Source organism: Onychomys torridus, chromosome 3, assembly GCF_903995425.1.
Source record: "Onychomys torridus chromosome 3, mOncTor1.1, whole genome shotgun sequence".
Lineage (NCBI taxonomy): Eukaryota > Metazoa > Chordata > Mammalia > Rodentia > Cricetidae > Onychomys > Onychomys torridus.
Genome location: NC_050445.1, coordinates 153,174,271 through 153,199,090, shown reverse-complemented (window position 1 = coordinate 153,199,090; position 24,820 = coordinate 153,174,271). Strand labels below are relative to the sequence as shown.

Below are 24,820 nucleotides of genomic sequence, written 5' to 3'. Positions count from 1 at the left end.
ATTACATGGTCCAGCTTTGATATAAGGGATTGTGTTTACTTTCTTGTAACTTATTATGCCACGTTTAGTTTATATCCCTGGAATGGCAGCTGTTCTTTTTTCCTTAACGGAAAGGGGAGAGCCATGGATGTGGGGGAGGGGAGAGTAGGTAGGGGAGGGACTGAGAGGAATAGAAGGAGGGGAAACTGCAAGTCAGGATGTAATGTATGCCAGAAAAAAAAAAAAGAAAGAAAGAAAGAAAGAAAAACAACTCAACCTTAAATGAAAAAAATAAATAAATAAAAGAATGACTTGTTACAGTTCACCAAATAATTTAAATAACAACTGTCTGTTCTCTTGCAAAGAAAGCAGTCAGACATTTAAAGCATAGACATCTGGAAAGAATCAGAAGAAAAACATGGCAAAACCTGGGAAAAGGGCTGCAACTCATGGGCCAAGATGTTTTTCCAAGATCAAGGTATGGATTGTTAGCTTGTATGCATGTATATATGCATGAGAGTCTTTTAAGTAAGCTTTGATAGTCCTTGTAACATTGCTCAGATTACATGAAGTTTTCCAACACAAAAGCCATTTTATCCAAGTTGGTTTTGTTTTTTTTTTTTGCCTTAAAGAAATTGATTTTATAATTAGGGATATCTAACCAAAATAATTCAACCAAGAAACTTAATAAGAATGCTTTAGAGGATTTTAAATGTGGATGAGATTTAACGTATTTTAGGTATGTATTACATTTAAAATGTATAGGTTCTGGAATTTAGTCTGATGACAGAGATCAGAACCTCAGTGCTCAGCCCTCTGGGGTTCCTGACAGAAGGTCAGGGGTCACAGCTAGGAAACAGTTCCCCAACAGAAGTGTTCTGTTGATTAATATGTGAAGACTTCATGACTTAGTCAGACAAATATTTTCTTCAAGCTTTGGCAATATTAAATCGCTGTTTTGTAAAAAAATAAAGAAAGAAAGAAAGAAAAAGAAAGGAAGAAATAAACAAAGAAAAGTCCATTCTGTTCACTGTTTTGGTGGTTTTCAGTATTTTAGAGACAATTGTCCTTCTCATGTTTCCAAAGGCATCTTTGCAGTGCCACATGTGAACTTGTATTAACCAAAGGAATTTGAGCTTCAAAGGAGTTTGCTTCAGACTCTAGAGTGCTGAGGGAACAGTCAGCAGAACTGGCTTTGTAAATTCAGATGATGTGTAGCAGTGGACCTGAATGAGCATGGACACTGCTTTCATTCACTTTCTGCCAAGAACCTAAAGTTTTAGAGATAGAGAGCAGTATGCTCACTACCTGCTTAGCTTTCTTCTTCAAAAACACAAATCAAATAAAAGATGTCCTTAAGCTTGATTTTTAAAAATTTGTTATATCTTGCTTTCAAATATAGGACCTGAATTATAAACCTCATGTGAAAATGACCAAGTATCGATTACATCCTCTGAAAGATTTGTAGGGGAAGAGAGAACTTCTCTGCAAATGGCATTTGGAGTTAGAAGACAAACTTTTAGAGCTGGAATTACTTTCTTAGAATCATAGAGTCAATTTGAGCTATACTGAACTTGGTGTTCATTCACATTTCCCAATTCTTTTTTTTTTTTCATTTATTTCTGTTCTCATTTATTCATTGGTACTGGTGACAATAAATTTATAAGCAATAAATACTTATCTAACACAGTATAATTTGCCTATTATTTCAGATGCTATGTTGCAGAAGTTCCAGAAGCTGGGATGATAACATTTGCCATCAACCAGCTACTGGAAGAGAAGTTGAGGGAAATAGAAAGCTCATTTACTACATTATTCAAAGTGAGTTCATTAGTAACAGGCAGGTAGTGAGGAGTCTTATCAGGACACAGCCACATTTCATACTGAATCTGAGAAACCCCCAAAATGGTCTTCCTGGGCTTACATGCCATGAACACCACTTGGACTACTGGGATAAAGGGTTATAGGGCATATTGCCCCAGGAAGAAAAATAAAACAGGTCACGCTGCCTCCATCAGTGAGTATGTAGCTTGTTGGTCTCAAGAATGCAGACAAAGAGGACAAAGTGTTAAACTGGCCAGGGACATCCAGAAACCTGTCATTTCTGCAGATAGAACAGAGTAGGCTTGCTGCAGAAATGATTCTGTGGTGTAATTCTGTGTTCTGTTACTTCCCTTCCTTAAAGTGGACAACACTTGTCCTGCAGATAACAGTATAGTGCTGAAGACCCATCAATAGCTGTGTCTTACACAGAATAACTCCATGTCTTTCTGTATGAATAAGATACACTGATACATGAGCAAAACCATACCCACCTACAAAACTCACCACTGCTAACCAGCTATTCTAATGGTTAGGACACCATGACCAAGTAGAGATTACACTTTAAAGTTTCTTAGGTGTTCAAGGACTGTTTATGTTGAATACAATCCTCCATCTCATTGCAGAGGCCGTTTTATCAGTAGAGGATATATAATCAGAAAATGAAGTTCTCACCTTTTCTTAAATGTTTTTCTTTGTAGATATTTCTGTCGGCATTAGCAGTGGCATATGCAGCCAAATCACTATCAGGAGCTTACATGAATTCCATGCTAACACAAATAGAGAGACAGTTCAATATCCCCACATCTATAGTTGGATTGATCAATGGGAGCTTTGAGATTGGTGAGTGATTTTCACATTTATTTATTGGTAAATATTGACATTCTCCCCTTATTTCCTGCATTAGATTGTTGATCTGACTGAGTTACATGCTTCTTGATGTGACTGAATAGCCTGGTTTGGGTGTGAAGAAACCACCATTTAAATATCGCCAGGATAGCACCTAATTATTGACACATACCCTGACAATTTTTTGACAAGAGGCTGAAGATTTAGTGTATTAATATCTAATTCTATCATTTGATAAATCAAAGAGAAGCTCAGGGCTTTTCTTCGGCACTTGAGAAGGCTGCTGTGGGGGCCTGGAGGAACTTGTGTTCTGAAGAAGAGACCAAGTGCTTCTCTTCCCCACTGTGTCTGTGAGGTTGGCAGCTCTCCACTCCCAGTCACTTGTAAGATGAGGGTGCTTTCCTGTGTTTGAGTTGTGCCAGACACGATGGCTAAGAGGAGTGAATGAACTTTAGCCCCTGAATTTGTGTAATGAACTGGGATATGAGATTACAAAGGGTGAAGGAGGAAAAGATGCCCTCTTCAGACAAAGTGACCTGGAAGCCTTTTATTCTTGTTATTTACTTCCTTCAAGGTGAAATTGTCTTTAATGCATTTAATCAAAACAGCAACTCTATGAAGTAGCTAACCCACACTGAGGATGCTCCATCCTGTCTTCAGGGTCAATCTTAGTGCTTGCTCTGCCCCCTGTGTCCTTGGCCTTCACAGTGCAGTCAGGATGAACGCCTTACAATGACCTTTCACAGATTCCGTCATGTTCTAGTGTGTTAGATGCAGCAAGTGCAGCCTGTTAGTTATCCAAGAACTTACAGAACACATTGTGCTAGTGAGCTCAGTCTCCTGAAGGAGTAAAGTTTTTCTAGGTAATGGACAGGTAAATGTGAGGGGAGATTTGTACAGAGGATGAACCAATGGTTTGTGTGGGGATATAGTCAGCCATGTTTTATGGGAAGGTGAAATGTGTGAGAGCATGATCCTGGAGAGATGTGTTAGGATGAGAAATGGGTAGTCTGTGAATTGCTCTATAGTATATCTTTTATTCCTCTGGTGGAAGAGAGCCAGTATAGGGTTAGAAGAGGGTACTGATATTTCTATGTTGAGGACTCATGTTGAAAACCTAAAGCCATCTGATTTCAGGATAATATTTTAATTGCATAAAATGAAACTATATACTTGAAGAGGAAGCCATTTACACTGAAGCAGAATTATGAGGACATTTAAACAGACATCAAACAGGAACAGTTGTGCTTTTTTAAGAACAAGTTGAAACTTATCTAGATTTGATTTTGAAGTGATTATTGGCTCCATGGCATTTTGCAGTATTTCCAACAACTGTGAAGTCAGAGGACACTATTTTATTCTTCTATTGGTGATGGAATCATGGCTGCTCACGTCACTACTGTTTCCTACTTTACCAAGAACAGAAATGTTAATGCCAGTTAATGATTATTGAAAATATTTTTCTCTTAGTTCCCAGAAAACTTGAGTTTTTTGGAAAGGGAATTTCTGTGAACTCTGGTTTTTAGACTAAAGGTTAAAAAGTCCTGTTCAAATTAGAAAATATTAACTCCTTCCACCAGCATTGTATGTGATAGGTGACTTGGGGAAGTCTTAATTAGAAATAGTTGTGAGAAGAAGTAATTCACATTGGTCAGTGAATGAAGCACTTGGTGGACATTTCTCCAGATAGTTTTGCAAGCAATCTCCTTTAGCCTGGGCAACACTTTACCTCTCTCCCCATACCTTCCCATCAGTTACTTGAGGAACACAGCAAGGCAATATAAAACGCACTCTAAGGGATGTGAGGAAGGGATGATTTTCCTCTCAAACAATAGAGATTTCAGACAAGATTCAGCATGTTCAGGATGGTACACTCATAGCCCAGAAAGATGCCCAGAGACTTCAAACAGAGAGTGTCCTGGGACATTATCTTCTGCATTATGACCTCACTGACAGGGCTTTTAGAAAGGGAGACAGGCTGTCATAAGTGCAATAAGGATGTGGAGGTGGGGCACACATCATAAAATAAAGCAGCATCTCTTCTACTTAGATAGCAGACCAGACAGAATTAGAAATTGAAGAAAAACAAAGTCTTTATATATCTTTCAAGTATTTAAGATCACTTAGAGATTTGCTAAGTCATCAAAGAAGTGTGTTTGAGTCTGTTGATCTTTCCTTTATGCATAGTATGAGCAGAGTTAATATCTTCATCAAATTAAAAATATGTGGTTTGTGGAGGACTTGCACAATCCTGAAAAGAGTCCTCAATATTTTCCAGAGTAGAGCAGAACTTTCCCTCAGCTTCACAGTTTATATATATGTATATAATGTCCAAAGCTCCCAAGCACCCATCCCTATATCCTTAAGGTGGTTCTTTAAACAATGAACCCTTGAGTCCAAATGATGGAAAGGCTGTTGACTAAGATCTGCTATTACTTTAGTAAAACAAACGTTCTCATTCCCCTCTTCTAGGAAACCTTTTGTTGATTATATTCATGAGTTATTTTGGAATGAAGCTGCATAGGCCTCTCATGATTGGTGTTGGATGTGCAGTTATGGGCCTAGGGTGTTTCTTAATGTCACTACCTCATTTCCTGATGGGCCGGTGAGTACTCCAGTCTTTCATGATATTTTAGGTTCAACTTTCACTTACAGAAAATGAGGCTCTCAAAAAAAAAAAAAAAAAAATGCCGCGTGGTGGCTGTGCACGCCTTTAATCCCAGCACTTGGGAGGCAGAGCCAGGTGGATCTCTGTGAGTTCAAGGCCAGCCTGGGCTACCAAGTGAGTTCCAGGAGAGGCACAAAGCTACACAGAGAAACCCTATCTCAAAAAAACAAAAAACAAAAAAACAAAACAAAAAAAAAAGAAAGAAAGAAAAAAGAAAATGAGGCTCAGAATTTCCTCTTTGGGAGGAGCATTACTTCCCCAAAGTATAGAATACAATATGGAAATTAAAATAGATATTCTCCACTCTGCTGGTATGATCTGTGAATCTTGTAGCCTTAGGTCCATTTCAGGTCCCAACCTATCCATTGTGAAGTGGGAATTTGAGACATTGCTTTCATGAAGTTGAGATACCTGAACAGATTCTCTGAATCTGCCAAAGTTTGTGCTGAATTATTAGACACTCCAGTGACAAGTGGTCTACAGTGTGACATAATCATGGGTCAGCAAGGGATAGACCAATGTCAAGGCTGATTTTATTTTTATGTTTACCAATGTATCATAACACAGAAAAGTATAAAAGTGAAATTATGTTTGTTAACTCTTACCCCATTTCTTGCTTTCTGGTGTAAGTTTTCAGATTTTTCTTCTGTTTGCCTGTATGTCTTACTAGTTTTTAACACCTTAATATTCAATGATATACAAAATAATATTTCCTAACACAGAATCATGCTATTCTTTGTTGTAGAACTCAGTTTTTATCTAGATTGAATATTTAGCCCATGTCCCCATTAGATTGACTCTCTGAGTCTCTCACTGTTTCACTATCCTTCACTGGATGGCAGGGTGAACATCCGTCAGAACAGGTCAGGGCTGCAGCTGTCCAGGCATGCCTCTTGCTGGTGTCTGATGTTCTCCATCTGCCTCTGAACTGCAAATTTCTAGGCCAGCTCAGTGCCATTTCCTTGTAATTCGTCATCATTCTTTTCTTATGAATTTGTCTGACTTCTTCCCTCCTCTTCCTCTTCCTTCTACCTCCCCTATACTCTTCTTCATTATTTCCTTCTTCTATTTTTCCTTTTGTTTTTAATATCTTTCATCAATTTGATATGTGTCAGTGTTTTCCCTGCATGTATACATGTATACCATGTGTGTGTCTGGGGCCCACAGATCAGAAGGTGTCTGATCCTCTATAACTTGAGTTAGAGGTGGTTGTCAGGTAACATGCAGGTGCTAGAAGAGTGAAGCTGGATTCTCAAGAGCAACAAGTGCTCTTAACCACTGAGCCATCTCTCCAGATCCCCTTTGCTTTGCTTTTCTGAGACAGGGATTTGCTATATAGCCCAGGCTTGCATGGAATGTAGCTCAGGCTGGCCTTAACCTTTAGGCGGTCTTCCTGCTGCTGCCTTCCAAGTGGTGACTCTTTGGTATTTGGCTGTTAGCATTTCTGGTCCCATGACATTGTATTGTTAAGTGGATTCTGTCGTCTCTTGTTATGACTTGTGAACTTTTTCTTCTGTTGGAGTTAATGAACACACAGGAGATTGATTGAATTCTCAGAAAAGAAGGGTAGGAGCACAGCCCAGAGAGTGCAGACCAGTTCTCTTCATTTGTTGTGCCATTTTCTAAAGCTGTTGTCTTAAGTCTACTTCAGGGAGCCTTTTTCTTTTCCATTCTTTTGTTCTTTATCTCTCCCCAATTATTTCTAGGAAATAGTCATTTAGAAACCACAGAGCTGACATTAGAGAATCTGAAAGCAATGTCACCTATGTGTAGAAACCTGAGAGCTAACTGTAAAGAAGAAGCACATTTTGGGTGATTATGAAGTACTTTTGATGATATTACCTTTATTCATTCAAGTTCGTGCTCTGTCTCTCTGTCTCTCTGTCTCTCTCTCTCTCTGTCTCTCTCTCTCTGTCTCTGTCTCTGTCTCTGAGACAGGCTTCAATGAAGACCATGTGTCCTCAAACTTGCTGTATAGCTGAGAGTGGCCTTGAGTTTTTCATTCTCCTGTATCTACTTCTCAAGTGCTACACTGTCAGGCATGGGACATCATATCCAATTCATGCAGTTATGGATTTATTCCTGCAGATACCTGTCTTGCCTATTGTAATGATTCAGATTTCTTTTTCTATTTATTTATTTATTCATTCATTTGTTTGTTTGTTTGTTTATTGGTTTGTGTGTGTGTGTGTGTTCAATGTTTTTATGATGATGACAATGACTGCTGTGGAAATGTGTCTGCACAGGCTCTGGATGCTATGTTTTCAGGGAACAGGAGTCAGTAATCTACAGATGATCTCATTGCACTCAGTTTCTCACAGCAACTTTTCCTGTGTCCACACAGATATGAATATGAAACAACAATTTCACCTGCAAGCAACTTGTCCTCAGACAGCTTCTTGTGTTCAGGAAACAGAACCCAGACCTTAATGCCAACACCAGACCCAAAAGGTTGACTAATGCTTCTTGTTGCTTTCTGCTCAGAGACTGGGCCACAGAATGTACTTTTATGAAGGGCTTTGAATATGACACTGGGTTTAGTAGGCATATAAGACAAATGTACAAACTTTATTTCCCTCTTCAGGAAAGGGAGTTGTCTCATAACATAGAATACTCTGCCTCATAAGATTGACTATACTTATTAAGACTCGTTTCCTAAAGTCAGTGTTTTAAAAATAAGCCAAAGATATCCACTCCATCCCATTGCAGAATTAGTCTCACAAGGGAAGATGACTTAAAAGAATGGATTTAGACACATGATGATATCTATGTTATTGTCCTAGTTTGGTTTCCTATTGCTGCAATAAAACATGAACTAAAACCAACTCAGGTAAGACAAGTGTTTCTTACAAATTGCAGTCCATCATGTGGGAAACCATGGCATAAATATGGGGATAGAGACCAAAGCAGAGTTCACCAATGAGTCTTGCATACTGGATTGCTTAGTTACCTCTTCTGTGTAGCATAGGCCAATCTGCCCAGGCCTGGCACTGCCCACAGTGGTCTATGCTGTCTTTCATCAGTTATCCAAGAAGAAAACACCTTCTAAATATTCATTCTCACAGCCCAATCTGATGAAGGCAGGTCCTCAGTTGAGATACCCTCTTCTCAGGTCTATCTAGATTTGTGTCAAGTTGACAAAATCTCACTATGACAAAGATTGTCTAATAGGATATAACCAGAAAGAGGTTTCTCTGGATCTGTGCTGTTCGCCTGATGCACCATGGGAAAGCAGGTACCTATGTCACAGTTCAGAATTCCTTGATTACCCAGGAATTTGTGTTTCAGTCTCCTTTTTCCTTCTTTAACAGAGACATTACTTTGCAGTTCAACCTAAGAGTTGTGTTCCCTTAGCTTTTTGGGCCCTGGCAGGTCATGTCTCCTGCCCTTCATATGCTCTATTATTAACTTTTATATCACTGTGATCAAAATACCCAAGAACTCAAGGGGGGAAAGGTTTGTTTTCACTCCCTGTTATAGAGGGTTCAGCTCATGGCAACTTGGCTCCATGTTTATGGACAGAGTATCATAGTGACATGAGTGTTGGCTGAGTCTGTTCTTCACTTCTTTTGGGCAGGAAGAATGGAAAACAAGATACAGGAAGTGATGAGATATGGCCTCTGTGAACATGTCATCCCCATGACCAACTTCCTCAAATTAGACCCATCTCTTACCTTTTAGTACTTGTCAATACTGCCAGTATCATGACTTCATCAACAGATTAGTTAACTGACTACCTCAGAGTCATGGTGACCTGTCTCTGTACATGACTCACGGACACAGTCAGATGTTGTGTAAAAGAACTTACTGTATTATTAGTTACTTTTCTTTGACTTTGATAGAACACCATGACCAAGGGAATGAAAACACGGGAGAGGTTATTTGTTCTTATAGTTATAGGGCAATGGTTCTCAACCTTCCTAATGCTGTGATCATATAATGTAGTTCCTTATGTTGTTGTGACCCCCAGCTATAAAATTATTTTTGTTGTTATTTCATAACTGTAACTTTGCTACCGGTATAAATACTAATATAAATATATGATATTTCAGTGAGTCTTCCAGATGACTCACTGATCTAGAGGGATGAGAATCCATCAAGACAGAGATAAAGGCAGCAGGAGCAGGAAATGAGGAGCTCACACTTCATTTGCAGAGAGAGCAAAGTGGAAGTAGAGTGACGCTTTAAGCTCTTGAAGCTCATCTCCAGTCACAATCTTGCTTCTCCTCCACAAATAGCACCACGAACTGGAGACTCAATATCGGAGCCTCTGGGGGATATTTCCATTCATAGCTGCACATCATTCTTACAGAGGGTCTGATTGGTTCCCAGCACTGACATCAGGTTGCTCACAACCCCTGTCATTCCAGTTCTGGGAAATTAGGTGCCCTCTTCTGGCCTTCTTGGGCACCTGCACACATAAGATGCACATATGCACATGAAGGTACACAATTTACATATACATTTTAAAGAAGTATTAAAATTGTTGACTTTTCAGTGGACCTGTGCAGATCTGCTGTACCTGGGATCAGGATTTGAGAACCTAGAAGAATGGGCCAGATGCAGTCTGATGCTGAGACAACCTTGCTTCAGATTCAGTGGACTTTATAATGAATGAAACAATGAAAGCAATGGTCTCAAAAGGGTCTTTTGGGATCAGAAACACATATAAATAAACATCAGTAAGCACATACTCAATGTTAACAGATCAGCCCTTCCAAAAACTTACTCAGGACAGGCCAATTTAAACACAATTGCCTGGCACTACTGTAACGTGTATCTGGGAAAGCGTGAAAGCCAGGCAGCAGGGAGTATCCAGATTCAAGGCATACTGACCAGGTTGGCTTCTGTAGCTATGTTCTCCCTTCCTACAAGAATCAACATAACTTATGAATTGAATGTAATTGTTTGTCACAGGAGCACAAAATAACGTCTATGAACAATCCAGGGAATGAAATGCACTTGAGGTAGAAGGCCCTCTGCCTTTTTACCTGGAGCCTCTCCCACAGTTCCCCAGGGTATTGTTCACCATGCATCACTCTTTTGGCTGTGTTTCAATAAAAGTCACATTTGCTAAAGGACCCAACAAGTCTCATGGACACTTAGTCTGGAGCTGTCTCAGCAGAATCACTTCAGGCCAGAACATCTCCATTTTATCATGGATCCATGCCACAGAAATTGTAGCAGTCTCCAAGGCTTGGACTGTGACTGTTTTCAGGGAATCTGTGGAGATCAAGATAACTTGAGAATCAAAGAGCAGCCATCTCTTGATATCTGAGCCTCAGAAACCCCCTAAGCAAAGCAACCAGAAACAATGACCTCAATGCTAGCCTGTTCTCACCTCCTGCACTGACCTTTGAAAAACCTCCCCTTGTGCTCCTTGTGTTGTGGTGGATGAGTTAAAATCTCCCCATGTGCAGAGCCCCAGCAAAGCACTTGATTCTTCCAGTGTCTGATACTTTCAGTTCTGCCTTAGAGGAGGGTTGAGAGTCTCCCTGTGATTTGTAGACAGAAATCATGTTCATCAAAGATAAGAATCTAAGTACATAGAGATGGAAACTGACTTTATTGAACAAGGAGTAAGAGTTAGACCTCATGATCTAGTTGTGCTTAGGAAATGTATGGGCAGCCCCTGTCCAGTCCTTCAGGGTATATTGTCCTTCACATCCCTGAAAACTCAATGTCCAGCTTTTCCTGGGAGTGGAAGTTCATTTAGCTTAGAACAAACTTGGTAGGTGCATGCAAACCTTCAAAGATTTCTCCTTCTGCCTTTCAATTCTCCTTGGCCTTGTTTGTGTTATTCCATTGATCATCTAGCACTCCAGCTGTCTGAATATTTAATTGATAGTAAATGATGGAGTCTATTGAAAAACACAGTTGGTATTCAGTAAAGCTCTTTAGTTTATTCAGAATGATTGAGGCTGTAGAGAATTCCAACTTCTGTCTGTGCTGTGTAAATACAGAATGAATTATTAGAGACACACACATATGCTAGTTTTCCTTCCTCAAAGTTATGGAGGATATAGGCAATGCCCATATTAACTTACTGGGTCTACTGGTTGCTGGAAAACCGAGTCCCTGGAGGTGAGGGGAAGTCCTTTGTTGTACTGTTTGCCTATTTTATGGTGTAGATTCTCACAACTGATGTGTTGTCACTGAACACTGACTTGCAAAGTGGTGTCTATCTGTAGAGTCATCTCTCCCACCCAAGTGAGAATTGGCTCCAGTACAACACTCACACTCCATTGCAAAGTATTCTTTCAAATACACAGTGGGGGTGACTCACTGATTCACAGACAGCATTGCTATGGAATATCATTTTAAGTAGGAAAAGATGTGTTACATTTGTTTGTGCTGTAGAATATTACTTTTAGCCCTGTGAAGGTGTGTTTCATTTGCTTTTGCTGCCTTTGTTAATGGTATAAGGATGTGTTACATTTGTTTCTACTGATCTGTTTAATTATGTAAAGATGTGTTGCATTTATTTCACCTTGCCTGCTTAAAGCACCTGATTGGTCTAATAAAAAGCTGAACAGCCAATAGCAATGCATGAAAGGGATAGGCAGGCCTGGTGGGCAGAGAGAATAAGTAGGAGGAGAAATCGAGGATTGAAGAGGAGGAGAAAAGAACAAGGAAGAAAGAGGGACATACCCGGGACCAGAAGGCAGGTAGCCACCAGCCAGCCAGACACTGGACGAAGCAGGGATGTAAGACATACAGAAAAAAAGGAAGAGAGAAAAAAGGCCCTGAGGTAAAAGGTAGAGTAAGAGAAACAGGTTAATTTAAGTTAAAGAGAGCTAGGCAGAAATGATCCTAAGCTAGGCCAAGGATTCATAACTAATAAGAAGTCCCTATGTCATGATTTGGGAACTGGTTGGTGGCCCCCCAAAAGAAAGCCTCCTACACAGCACAGTAACATAAGTCACTGAATGATTATCATGGGCTTGTGACCTGAAGAATGATTACAGAAAAATTTCAAGTGTCAAAATACTCATAGAGTTTTCTGTTTCAATGCAGAGTGCATGAAAGAAATTAAATCCTCAATGTGGATATATGTAATGGTAGGAAATGTTATCCGTGGAGCTGGTGAAACTCCCATCATGCCCTTGGGTATTTCCTATATAGAAGATTTTGCCAAATCTGAAAACTCCCCTTTATACATTGGTAAGTTTGAAAATCAGACTTGGGATCGTTATTAGCATAGCAAGTTCTGGGAGGGTAGAAATCAGTTATTGATTTGGACACATTGTGGTTTCCAGAACCATGAGCAGAGTGCTATGGAACCATTGGTCATAAGATTGTTCAATGGGGGAATTAAATGGCAGCTCCAGACTAGCTGCTTCATCAGGTATCCTCTCACTGTTAGAGATCCCTCTGACCTACAGACCCTACAGTTCCCTGATGCTGCCACACTATCCCTAAACCTTTAGAGATCCAGCAATATTTCCTGGAACATGTTTCTTAGATTCAAATGTTCTTTTCTGTTTTTCTGCTTTTAGGTTCTTATTCTTTCATCCATAAGTTATTACAACTTCATTATTGGCCCTTTTTGTGTTTGTAGTATTTTAAAATATAGTTTTACATTTTTTGTCCCCCCCCCCCCCGCCTCTGTCTCCCTCCACCTCTGTGTGTGTGTGTGTCTGCCTGTGTGTGCACTTTTATGCCAGTGTGGTGATCAGAAGACAGCTTTTGGGAATTGGCTTGCCATCCTCAGGCCAGGTTGGTGGACAAGTAATTTTACCTGCTGAGCTGTCTGCCTGGCCCTCCCTATAGGGTTTTTCTTTTAGCATTTTTGTAAACATTTTTGCAGTTTAAGACAGTATTCAAAATATTGTTTGAATAATAATGTCTTCTCAACCATGTTCACCAACTGATTTCTTATTTTCCATTTGCTCTTTTTAATTACTCAGGGCTCTGCACCCTGTTCCTCTGTGGAGTTAATGACAGTTTCCTTCCTTATAACCCCTCAGCCTAGACAGGGTTCTTTAACAAAGAACAAAGTTCATTCTTTTAATTGTATTACTTGAAATTATAAAAAACAATTGTGCATCTTGCAGGCAAGAATCAATTTAGTGTTCACCTTCTTATGTTTTCTTCTAAATGATCTAATTTTATGAATAATTTGCTTATGTTCTTGAGTCAATCCATCTGTAGTTGATTGTAAATCATCCTTAATCTTGTATATAGGTATATTTTTCATTCTATGTATACATATTACTTTAAAAAACAAACCAAACAAAAACCAAAGGGAATAAGAGAAGACAGGAATAAGCTTAAGATTAATCAAGATGAATTAAATTATAAAAATAACTTTTTCACTTTCTGGAAACATACTAGTTTGACAATAATCTTTTCAGGTGTGTATCTAGTCATTCTCTTTAGATTCCTTCACAGGCAACTAAGAAAAAAAAAAATACAAGCACTTTCCTACAATAAACTGTTAGACTCTAGATTTCTTTATCAAAACTAGGGAAAAATTATATACATATGAAATGTAATAATTGAGAAGAAACCACATGCTTGCCTGGCACAGTTAGGACTGGACATGTGAAGGAGACCCACATCCCGTGAAGGAGACCCACATCCCCCCCTGGGGCCGCTTGCCCCAGGCAGGTAGGAGAAACCACAGTCCCATTCAGTGCCATGGAAATATATGGTGGGGGGGGAGAGAGAGAGAGAGAGAAAGAGAGAGAGAGAGGGAGGGAGGGAGGGAGGGAGGGAGAGAGAGAGAGAGAGAGAGAGAGAGAGAGAGAGAGAGAGAGAGAGAGAGAGAGAGTTCCATGGATAGAGGCAGATCTGAAGAAGTGAATGCAGTGAGTAGCTTGCTGGGGTGGGTGAACTGCTTGCCACCTGGGGCCACAATAATGTCTGAGCCTGGACTGCTGCCAAGGGCCATGTCTGGGTCCACAGCCCTGCTGCAGCCACAGTCTGTGTTGATGTCCATGGCTCCTGTTACCATGAGGACAGAACTCACAGATTTGGACCCGCCCCTCATTGGCTGCAGCTCTTGGGAGAGTGGGCTCTGCACCTCTCCAGGGCGGCACAGTAGAACTGACTCTGGTGATGGTGGGTGTGAGTGAGCTGGCCCCGAGAATATGAGAGTGGGAGAGCTGGCCCACCACACTATTCATCTGTCATGCAGCGATGTGGGTGAGGGAGAGATGACCACACACACACAAACACCCCACCCCGCTCCCTGCCCACTTCTTGCCCTCTGCCCCCTGACATTGCAGCAGGCAGGAGAGCGGGCCTCAGGGGAATGAGAGCAGGAGAGCCGGCCCTGCCCTTCCCCAGCTGCAGCACCCCAGAGAGTGGGCCCTGCACCTCACTTGGGCAACACAGTAGAGCTGGCCCTGGTGGTATGGGTGAGGGTGAGCTGGCTCTCTGAGGGTGAGGGAGTGAGAACAGGAGCATGGGCCCCACCCCTTGCTTCCTGCTGCTTTGGGTGAGCTAACTAAGCCCTGCTGGGGCCCTTGCCCGGGGGGGGGTCAAAGATGAGGGAGAGCCTGTGGGCTGACCAGCCCAGCTCCTACTCAGGCCCAGACAAGGGATGTGAGTTGGCCCACCCCAACGTCTACCCCATCTATAAAACTACTAGAGCACATGAAGGGGCCAGTCTTGCAGATTCAAAGCTGCAGGATATCCAAGGGCAAAGCAGGATATCCAAGAAGAGTGCCAGTGAGGGCCCAGTGTCTATAATGCAGTAGAAGCCAGAGTCCGCTTCTAAGACCAATGACTCATTACAATGAACACTCTCAAGTAAAGATGTATAGACTAAAGGGTGTACTGTTTGACTCACTGTGTCACACTCTAGCTTCCACAATAAGAATTTTTTCTTTTACATTTTATTTTATTTTGCTTTTTTTTGGGGGGGGGGGGCAGGGAGATTGCAAAGGCAGAAGGTAGATACCAAGGGATGGGGAGATGAATACAATAGGGGATGCATAATATGAAATCCACAAATAACCAACAAAAAGTTAAAAATTTAATAATTATAGTAAAGTGAGTAAGACATACAGTTGTTGAATCTTCCATTTAGTATGTAAGTAGCTTAGTTTCATAAATAAATAGCTATATAATTACATAAATATTACATATATAAATAATCAACTAACTGAAAAACAAATAAGAAATTAGGAATACATTTTAATGTATCACTCTATGGCTTAAGAAGCCATATGTAAAAACAGAATTATCTATGCTAGACAATAAGTTAAATCAAGAACAAATGAAGTTGCCTTGGGAAGATATATGTATGTATGTCTTGAAGCCATAGGTCCACACGGGGGGGGGGGCAGGGGGGTTCTTCTACTTAGTGCACAGAGCGAGAGAAAGAAAAGTCAAACAGTGTCCCACTGGAAGAAAGTGGACAGTAAGCATACAGTTTGGAGAGCTGTTAGGAGGAAGCAGATGATGAGGAGCTGGCTAACAATGTCAAGCACATTAAGAAAATAAAGTTCAAAACTGGAAAAGTGTCTATGATGGAGGTCAGTTGTGCCAAGAGAGTATCTTAGAATCAGGGAGATCTGAGCAGAGTGAGAGGGGAGGAGTCAAGGCAGACAGTGGAGGACAGGAATGGGTATTGGAGTTGGAAATCTTGCAGGAATCATTGCATAGAAGGCATCAAACAGTGTGAAGTGTTAGAGAGAACAAGGAAGTCAGAAGGGTTTGGTATTGAGAAGTCAGGCTCACAGAGGAGGACTAACCCATAGAACCACAGGGAAGGAGGACAAAACAAAATTTAAAGTAAAGAGAAGGCAGGAAGTTGAAGTTGTTTGTATCTGGTTTTTCTATGAGTAGGGATGGCTCAGCAGAGATTCTGAACTCAGGTAAGTTGGGAGATGCTGGTGGTGGTTCAAAGAAGCTAGGTGTGGTTGGAAGGGACCAAGGAAATGAAAATAATAAGCTAAGAAAGAAGACCAGAGTGGATGGGGAAGTAGGTAGATGGGAATTGGGTGGAGGAAACAGGAGGGATGGAGGGAGGGGAAATTGTGGTTGGCATGTAAAATAAATGAAAAAAATGTAAAAACAAAAAGAAAGAGGACCAGGACAGCATCCAAGATAAGTGCTGTTATGAGGACACATTCTCACTTTGGAAGGAAGTTTCAAGAGAAGAGCTTTGATGAAGACATATCACAGGAAATTCATCACAGCTCACACTGTTGTGAAACTGTGCTAGTTTCATTTCTGTTGCTATGAGAAATTGCAACTTTGGAGAGAAAGGTTCATTTGGCTTATAATTCACCACAGCAGAGAAGTCACGGTAGCTGGAGCTTGAAGCAGCTGGCCACACCCACAAGAGCAGAGGGAGTGAATTATGCATGCTTATGTCTTTGCTTGCATAGTTGTGCTCAGCTCTTTTCCCAGTCTTACACAGCTGATGACTCCATGCCTAGGGAATGGAGCTGCCCATAGTGGGCTGCTTTGTCTTATTGTGGGGATTAACAAGGCAACTCCATGTAGTTAAAAGGAGGTTTATTTTGTGGTAATTTACAGCCAGTAAAAGAGTTGGTTACAGGATCTGGGAAAGGTGAGGTGCAGTTCAGCGGGGATCTCTGGAGAACTCTGACTGGGTTTGCCATCCAGCATCCAGGATCACAAGGAACCAAGAGGGCTGGCACATCTGGATCTTGGGTCTTAAGTGCTCTTTTCTCAGACACCACCCCAGGGGCAGGTCATAAGTAAGGCATGGCAGTTACTACAAGCCTCACTAGGGGTAGTACTCCAGGTCAAAGCTGGAACAGCTACTCACTGCATCTTCTCATATCAATTAACTTAAGACAGTCTTCTATGGACATTCCACAGGTAAACCCATTGTAGACAATACTTCACTAAGACTTTACCCCCAGGTAATTCAACATTGTGTCAAGGTGAAAATCATAGCTAACTATCTGAGTCTGTTTGAAAACAGGGCTATGGAAATATCAAAAGGATCTTGCTTGCATCATGGCTTGATGGAACTGCCAGTGATAGTACATTCTTGGCCTTTAACTCAGAAAAAAAAAAATTGGAATGTGGCTTTAAGTAATAAAGCTTCTGTGACAATCAGATTTCTATCACTTTAGTAAATATCTGAGATAATGATTTATGAAGAGGAAGGATTCATTTGGCTCATAGCTTTGGAAGTTCTGGTCTATGTCACTGAAATGTATGGTTTGGAGGTCTGCCATGAGGCGGCTCATTATGGTGGAAGGATGGGTGGATTAAAACCATTAATCTTGAGATTGGGATGTAAAACAGAATGAGTAATAAGCTATAGTTCTACTTCAAATGACTTGAAGATTCACCACCATGCCCTGCACTGGAGGGTTCCTTTAGAGTCCAGTGGTAATCCGTAGAAATCCATATTGAAACAATGGTAGTTTTTCAATATTTAAAGAAATAAATATATGTATGTATAAATAATACAAAGCTTAATTTCTTTATATGTTGAATATAAAAATATCGGAGGTAGTTGGGAGTGTAGCTAACTAAGTTCTAGAGCACTTGCCTAGACTCTTGGATATGATACCCAGCTCTGCAAAAAGGAAAAGAAGTAAAATTGAAAACAATTCAATCTCAAGACTTTTGTGTGTGTGTGTGTGTGTGTGTGTGTGTGTGTGTGTGTGTGTGTGTACAAGCAAATTCTTTGTGTGGTTATGTAACTTCCCGTCTTTGCTTTCTTCCAGGCATTTTAAAAAGTGGGATGGTCATTGGCTCTTTGATTGGACTTATGTTGGCTACCTTCTCTGCAAACATTTATGTAGACGCTGGGTCTGTGAATACAGGTAATACATTTTATTTATACAGTCCATTCCCTAGAATGTGGGAGAATGCTCCAGAATGCTATGACACTGCCTCCTTTGATCTTCAGTTGACAATTATCACTGCTTACAGATTGCAGATCTCAGAGGATCATGGACAAAGATAAAATGTCACCTTCTGATAAAAAGTCTGCCGATTACTCAGCACATTTCAGCCACAGCTTGGTCTCAAAAGACTTACTCACATAGGGTTTTCTCAATGAGGCAGTCACTGTGATAACAAAATAGATCTTTCTATTATTTGATAAGCACCAATTTGTAAAGTTTTCACAAGACAGATAGAAATACTCATTTACTAGTAAAAAAATACATAACCTATACTGCTAGATAAAATTAATTTTCTTAATGAATACACAAAACAAAAAATAATTGGATACCACATGATACTTTATTTTATATCTATCTATCTATCTATCTATCTATCTATCTATCTATCTATCTACATCTCTCTCTCTCTCTCTCTCTCTCTCTCTCTCTCTCTCTCTCTCTCTCTGTGAATGCATTGTGTGTCTATGTACCTGCTGAGGTCAGAAGAGGATTTCAAATATCTTGAAATCAGAATTACAGACAATTGTAAGTTTCAATGTGTGTGCTGGGATTAGAACTCAGGGCCTATGCAAGAACATCAATAAGTCTTAGCCACTGAACTGTCTCTCTAGCCCCTCCCTCTCCTCCTATGATGTTTTGAGATATGACCATATCATGTTAAATCTAGTTCATTAAATATGCCTCAAATCTTTTTACTGTCTTTTTGACGTGAAGTTTTAACCTTTTACATCATGTAGCGCCCCATCTTCTTACTTAATTACAACTGATCAAGTACAGACACTTTTTCTAAAGCTTTGAACTAGCCAATCAGATGGCAGTCCTTGTAATCTTGATCAGAAGTTCAAGATCCAAATAGGAAGAATAGCTAATGTATGACAAGTTTACAATAATATACAATTTTGTGTTTAGATGGCTTAGGGTCCTTAATAATTATCTGCAGTTTACACAGGAAAGAATGGTGCAAGCTAATAAAATGTCTGTGTCTCTCCACAGATGACCTGACCATAACTCCCACTGACACACGCTGGGTTGGTGCTTGGTGGGTCGGCTTTTTGATCTGTGCGGGAGTGAATATCCTGACCAGCATCCCCTTTTTCTTTCTTCCCAAAACACTCCCAAAGGAAGGACTAAACGATAATGTGGATGTGACTAAAAGTGATGGAGAAGAGAAACATGAAGGGAAAGCCAAGGAGGAAAAATGCGGAATCACTAAAGGCAAAAGGAAAACTTTAAACCCTGGATTTGGTTTCGATGGGTCTGCAGTTAGTGGAGCGTTTGTCATGCTGTGCTTAACTAATGGTCCCTACTCAGATGTGTTAAACTTCTTCCAAAGTTACCACTTGGGAGCAACTGATGTAATTTGAAACCAGCTTATCTTTGATTAGATTTTTATAAAAAATTCAAGTTGATCTGAAAATTCAATAAGCAAATATAATTTTCACATTTTGAAAAGCCTATTTTGCACAAAACCTTAGTCTAAGTTAAAACATGAATAACCAGATACTCAAGCTAAAGATAATGGGAGAGAAATATCCATACTAAGGTAACAGGGTAGTTTGATAATAAAAATGTCAGTTTAGCAATGAGCATCCTTGAAGTTAAGGCTGGAAGAGAAAACATAAGAAGTAATATAATCCTCTGTATTTGAAGGTGTGTGATAGTTTACAGAAGAACTGTTTTCTAAGGAACAGACTGTTGTGAAACAAGCAGGAATGTTATTAACCTAAGATGCAGAGTAGTAACGCTTCTGTGGGAGACTAAGGTGGGAAGCTGAGTGTTCAAGACTGCCCATTCTTACACCTTGGCACTAATTTCACAGTTGTGTGTACGGTGACCCTTGTAGTATTCTCAAGAGATATGCGTTCATGGCTTGGGCTCTGGAATTCATAAAGTGTATACTTGGAGGATAGGAAGGGTATATTTCTTTACGTATTCTGGCATAGACTACTGTGGCCAGCATTTTATTGATGATATTTGTATTTCCTCCACTACTCATATCCTCCAACAAAGATATGCACTGAACAATCATATATCTCCATTAAACACTATTGACTATTGCTGAGGTGCTAGTCAAACTGGCATCCACTTCAGAGGCTTAACATTCTTAGAATCATGGTCATGTTAACAATTCTCCTGAAAGAGATAATAATTACTTTTATGTGTGACTGACTATATGATCTTCAATATAAACATATTGTGTTTTATTTTTAGTTGAATTTTTAAAACTATATCCTGATTACAGTATCCCCTTCCTCCACTCTTCCCAGATTCCTTCAACTTCCCCTCTCCTACAGATCCACTCCTATTCTGTTTCCCTTCAGAAAAATGTAGGCCTCCTAAGGATATCCACTGAACATGGCATAAAATGATACAATGAGACTAGGCACAAACCCACACATCAAGGCTACCTGAGACAACCCAGCAGGAGGAAACAAGTTCCAAGCACAGGCAAAAGAGTCAGTGACACCTTCACTCACACTGTTAGGAGTCCCACAAAAACACCAAGCCAACATCCATAACATTAATGCAGAGGACCTAGTATAGACCCATGCATGCTCCGTGATTGTTCCTTCAGATGCTGTGAGCCTTTACCAATCCTTATTAGTTGAAGTCTATGGACTATGTTCTCTTGATGTCCTTGATCCCTCTGGCTTCTACATTTCTATCATTTCTGCAGGCTTCGCTAAACTCCAAGGGGAGTGACTCAATGGAGACTTCTAACGTGGGCTCTCTACCTAATATTTGGCTATGGGTCTTTGTATTTACTCCCATCAGCTGCTGGTGGAAGCCTCTTTGATTATGATTGGACTAGGCACAGGTCTATGAGTATATAAGAATATTATTAGTAATCATTTTATTGATTTTTTTAAAATCATAGATCTTTGGGCTCTCCAGCCTCCTGTTCCTGTTCATCCAGGATATAATGAGCATAGGCTCCCTGTAGTGATGAGGGTATCAAATTAGACTAATCATTGGTTGGCAACTCCCAGAGGTACTACTCCTCCAGTGTCTCACCACATTTTGCAGTTGGGATAGGTTACAGGTCAAAGATTTTGTGGCTGGGTTGTTGTTCTAGTCCTTCTTCTGGAAGCCTTGCCTGTTTATAGAGGGTGGCTGGTTCATGCTGCAAATCCTCCATTACTAGGAGTCCTCACTAGAGTCACCTTCTTAGAATCCTGCAAGTTTCCAATGGACTAGGTTTCTGTTCCCATACTGTCTCCCTCCATTGGTCTCTCTCACTGGATCACTCCTGTTCCTATTGTTACCTATCCCAGTCTACTTGCAAATTCTTTTTTTTTTTTTTTTAATTTTTCCTTCCCAGGAGGATCCATTAGTCTCCCTTAGAGCTCTCCTTTTTGGGTAGCCTTCCTGGGTCTGTGGATTGTAGCATGATTATAATTGACTCAACAACTAATATCCACTTATGAGAGAGTACATGCCATGTTTGTCTTTCTGGGTCTGAGTTACCTCACTCAGGATGATTTTTTTTCTAACACTGTGCATTTTACTGCACCTTTTATGATGTCATTCAAATAACAGTGAGTAATACTCCGTTGTATAACTGTACCTCATATTCTTTATCCATTCTTCGGTTGAGGGACATCTAGGTTGATTCCACTTTATGGTTATTATGAATAAAGATGTTGTGGACATAGTTGAAAAAGTGTCCTTGTGGTAGAATGGTGTGTCTTTTGGATATATGCTCAAGAGTGGTATAGCTGTATTTTCAGGTAGATAGATTCCCAGTTTTCTGAGGAACTGCCATATTGATTTCCATAGTGGCTGTAATGTACCCCCATCAGCAATGGAGGAGTGTTCCCCTTGCTCCACTCCTGCCATCACGAGCTGTCACTTGTGTTATCAATCTTAGCCATTTAGACAGGTGTGAGATGGAATCTCAGAGTCATTTTAATTTGCATTTCACTGATGGCTAAGGATGATGAACATTTCTTTAAGTGCTGCTCAGCTACACTGTTGAGAATTCTCTGTTTAGGTCTGTACCTCATTTAATTGGATTATTTGTTTTCTTGGTATCTAGTTTCTCAAGTTCTTTAAATATTTTGTATATTAGCCATCTATCAAATGTGGAGTTGTTTGAAATGTTTTCCCATTTGCTAGGCTGTAATTTTGTTATATTGATAGTGTCCTTTGCATATAGAAGCTCTTCAGTTTCATGGGGTCCCATTTATTAATTGTCTTAATGACTGTGCTACTGATATTCTGTTAAGGAAGTTGTCTCCCTTGCCAATGTGGTCAAGGCAATCTCTCACTTTCTCTTCTATCAGGTTCAGTGTATTTGGTTTTATGTTGAGGTCTTTGATCCACTTGAACTGGATGTGCAGGATGATGAATATAGATTTATTTTCATTCTTCTACATGCAGATATCCAGTTTGACCAGCACTGTTTGTTGAAGATGCCTTCATTTTCCATTGTGTATTTCTAGCTTTTTTTAAAATAAAAACCAGGTGTCCATATGTGCATGGATTTATTTCTGGATATTGGATTATATTTCAGTGAACAACATGTCTGTTTTTATGGCAATACCATGTGGTTATTATTATTATAGCTCTGTCGTAGAGCTTGAAGTCAGAGATAGTGATATCTCCGGAAGTTCTTTTATTTTTGTCTCCAATTTAGCCACTTAGTGCTGTGAACTTTCTTATTAGCATTACTTTCATTGTGTCCCATAATTTTGAGTATGTTGTGTATTCATTTACTTTGATTCTAGGAGTTCTTTAATTTCTTTCTTTATTTCTTTCTTGACCTAGTCAGTAGTCATTCTTTAGGAAGTTGTGAAGTTTCCTTGAGGTTGTAGGCTTTCTGTTGTCTCTGTTGTTGTTGAAATAAAGCTTTAATCCATGGTGATCTGATAGGACACAGGGAGATATTTCAAGTTTCTTATATATGTTGAGACTTTCTTTGTAGTTGAGTATGTGTCAGTTTTTGAGAAAGTTTCTTAAGGTCCTGAGAAGAAGGTATATTCTTCCATATTTCTGTGAAACATTCTGTAGATATCTGTTAGGTCTACTTTGTTTATTAGTCTCTTAGTTCCAGTATTTCTGTTTAATTTTTGTCTGTATGACCTGACTGTTGGTGAGAATGGGGTATTGAAGTCTCCTACTATCAATGTGTGATTTTAGCTTTAGTTATATTTCTTTTACTACCATGTGTGCCTTTGTATTAGGGGCATATATGTTAAGAATTGAAACATCATATTGATTGATTTTTCCTTTGGTGAGTATGAAGTGTCCTTCCTAATGTCTACTGATTAATTTTGGGTTGAAATCTATTTTGCCATATCTTAGAATGGCTAGAGCAGCTTGTTTCTCAGATCCATTTGTTAAAAAAGCTTTTTCCAGCACTTTACTCTCAGGTAATGTGTATCTTTGATGTTGTGATGTGTTTCTTGTATTCAGCAAAAGGATGGATCTTGTTTTCATTTCCATTCTTGCTGGGAGCCACAGGATTGTGTAGTAGGGATTCAACAACCAAGGGTTCTGATGGATGACTAAGCCAAGACACAAGGCATGTTGGAGTTATTGCCTTTTGAATGAATTGGCTTTTTCTTGATGTAGGTTTTCTTGTTGCAGAAGCCATAGCTTGTCCCATCTGTTACAAAATTGGGATTAATTCCCATGGTTTAGAGGTGTTCTGCTCATTTATTTATTTAAAATTCTTAAGTTCAAAGTCATTTCTGAGATTCATGCAATCTCTTAACTGTAATCCTCTGTAAAAATCAAAATAAACAAGCAGATCACATACTTTCAACATATAATGGAATGGGATATACATCACCAGTCCAAAAGATAGAAAAGGGAGCATAGTCAGGAAATACTGGACCAAAGCAAGACTGAAAACCAGCTGGGTAAACTTCCAAGCCTGCAAGCCCATGTCTGATGTCAAAACTCTCTTAAGATCTTCAACTCTTTTCAGCTTTGTTGACTGCAACACACTTCCTTCTTTTGGGCTGGTTCCATTCTCTGTTAGCAGCTCTTCTTGACAAGTATCTCATTACTCAGGTAACTCCATCATCTTGAGGTCTCCAAGGCAGTCAGGCTTCAACTTCATAGCTGCATGTCATGGCCTCTCTAGGCCTCCATGCAGGGATACCACTAATACATGCCTGGTCTCAGATATATTCCTTAAATGTAGAGGAAGATTTCATAACCCCTTTCTTATAACCTTGACTCTAAAACCAGAACCACATTGCCAAAGCTGCCAAGTATTGCAGCTTGCTAAGGCTGGAACATTTCTCCCTCATTCAGTTACATCATATCCAGCTTTCTGTTCTCAGTGGTTCCCTTCACTGCCTGAGCTTGGATATCCTGAATCTCAATCTGAAAAACCACACTGGTCTCAAGCTCATAGAATCCCCCAGCATTTGTCTCCTGAGTGCTGGGATAAAGGTGTGTGTCACCACAAATTTGCATAAGTTTTTCTTTAATTCCTTTCCACAAGTTGGAAGGTTAGTGGGGTGAGTTGTTGCCCTGAGGTCACTATTCCCTCTTCCCTCTATACCATTTCTTAATCTGTTTATCTCCTTGAACACAGGACTTTCCACTTCCAGGAGCCCTTTCATGCAATCTTTGTGTTTCTCACTTGCTCTGCTTGTTCATTTACAGAGTCTACACTAGGCTGTTTTGAGATTTC

At 40.0% G+C, this 24,820-nt stretch overlaps 1 protein-coding gene across 3 annotated transcripts in view; it reads left to right on the top strand.

Moving 5' to 3' along the window:
- The first annotated feature begins 397 nt into the window (after window positions 1-397).
- LOC118579980 (solute carrier organic anion transporter family member 1A5-like) overlaps window positions 398-24,820 on the top strand; it is a 41,658-nt gene continuing 17,235 nt past the window's right edge. Inside the window, exons 1-7 of one of the 3 annotated variants that reach the window (XM_036181818.1) lie at window positions 398-457; window positions 2,502-2,643; window positions 5,122-5,254; window positions 7,662-7,768; window positions 12,335-12,481; window positions 17,986-18,084; window positions 19,162-19,383. In XM_036181818.1, the coding sequence (XP_036037711.1) occupies window positions 398-457; window positions 2,502-2,643; window positions 5,122-5,254; window positions 7,662-7,768; window positions 12,335-12,481; window positions 17,986-18,084; window positions 19,162-19,383 (910 nt within the window). Of the gene's footprint in view, window positions 458-2,501; window positions 2,644-5,121; window positions 5,255-7,661; window positions 7,769-12,334; window positions 12,482-17,985; window positions 18,085-19,161; window positions 19,384-24,820 lie in introns of those variants that run through there. The other 2 variants (XM_036181819.1, XM_036181820.1) reach the window with 2 other exon arrangements.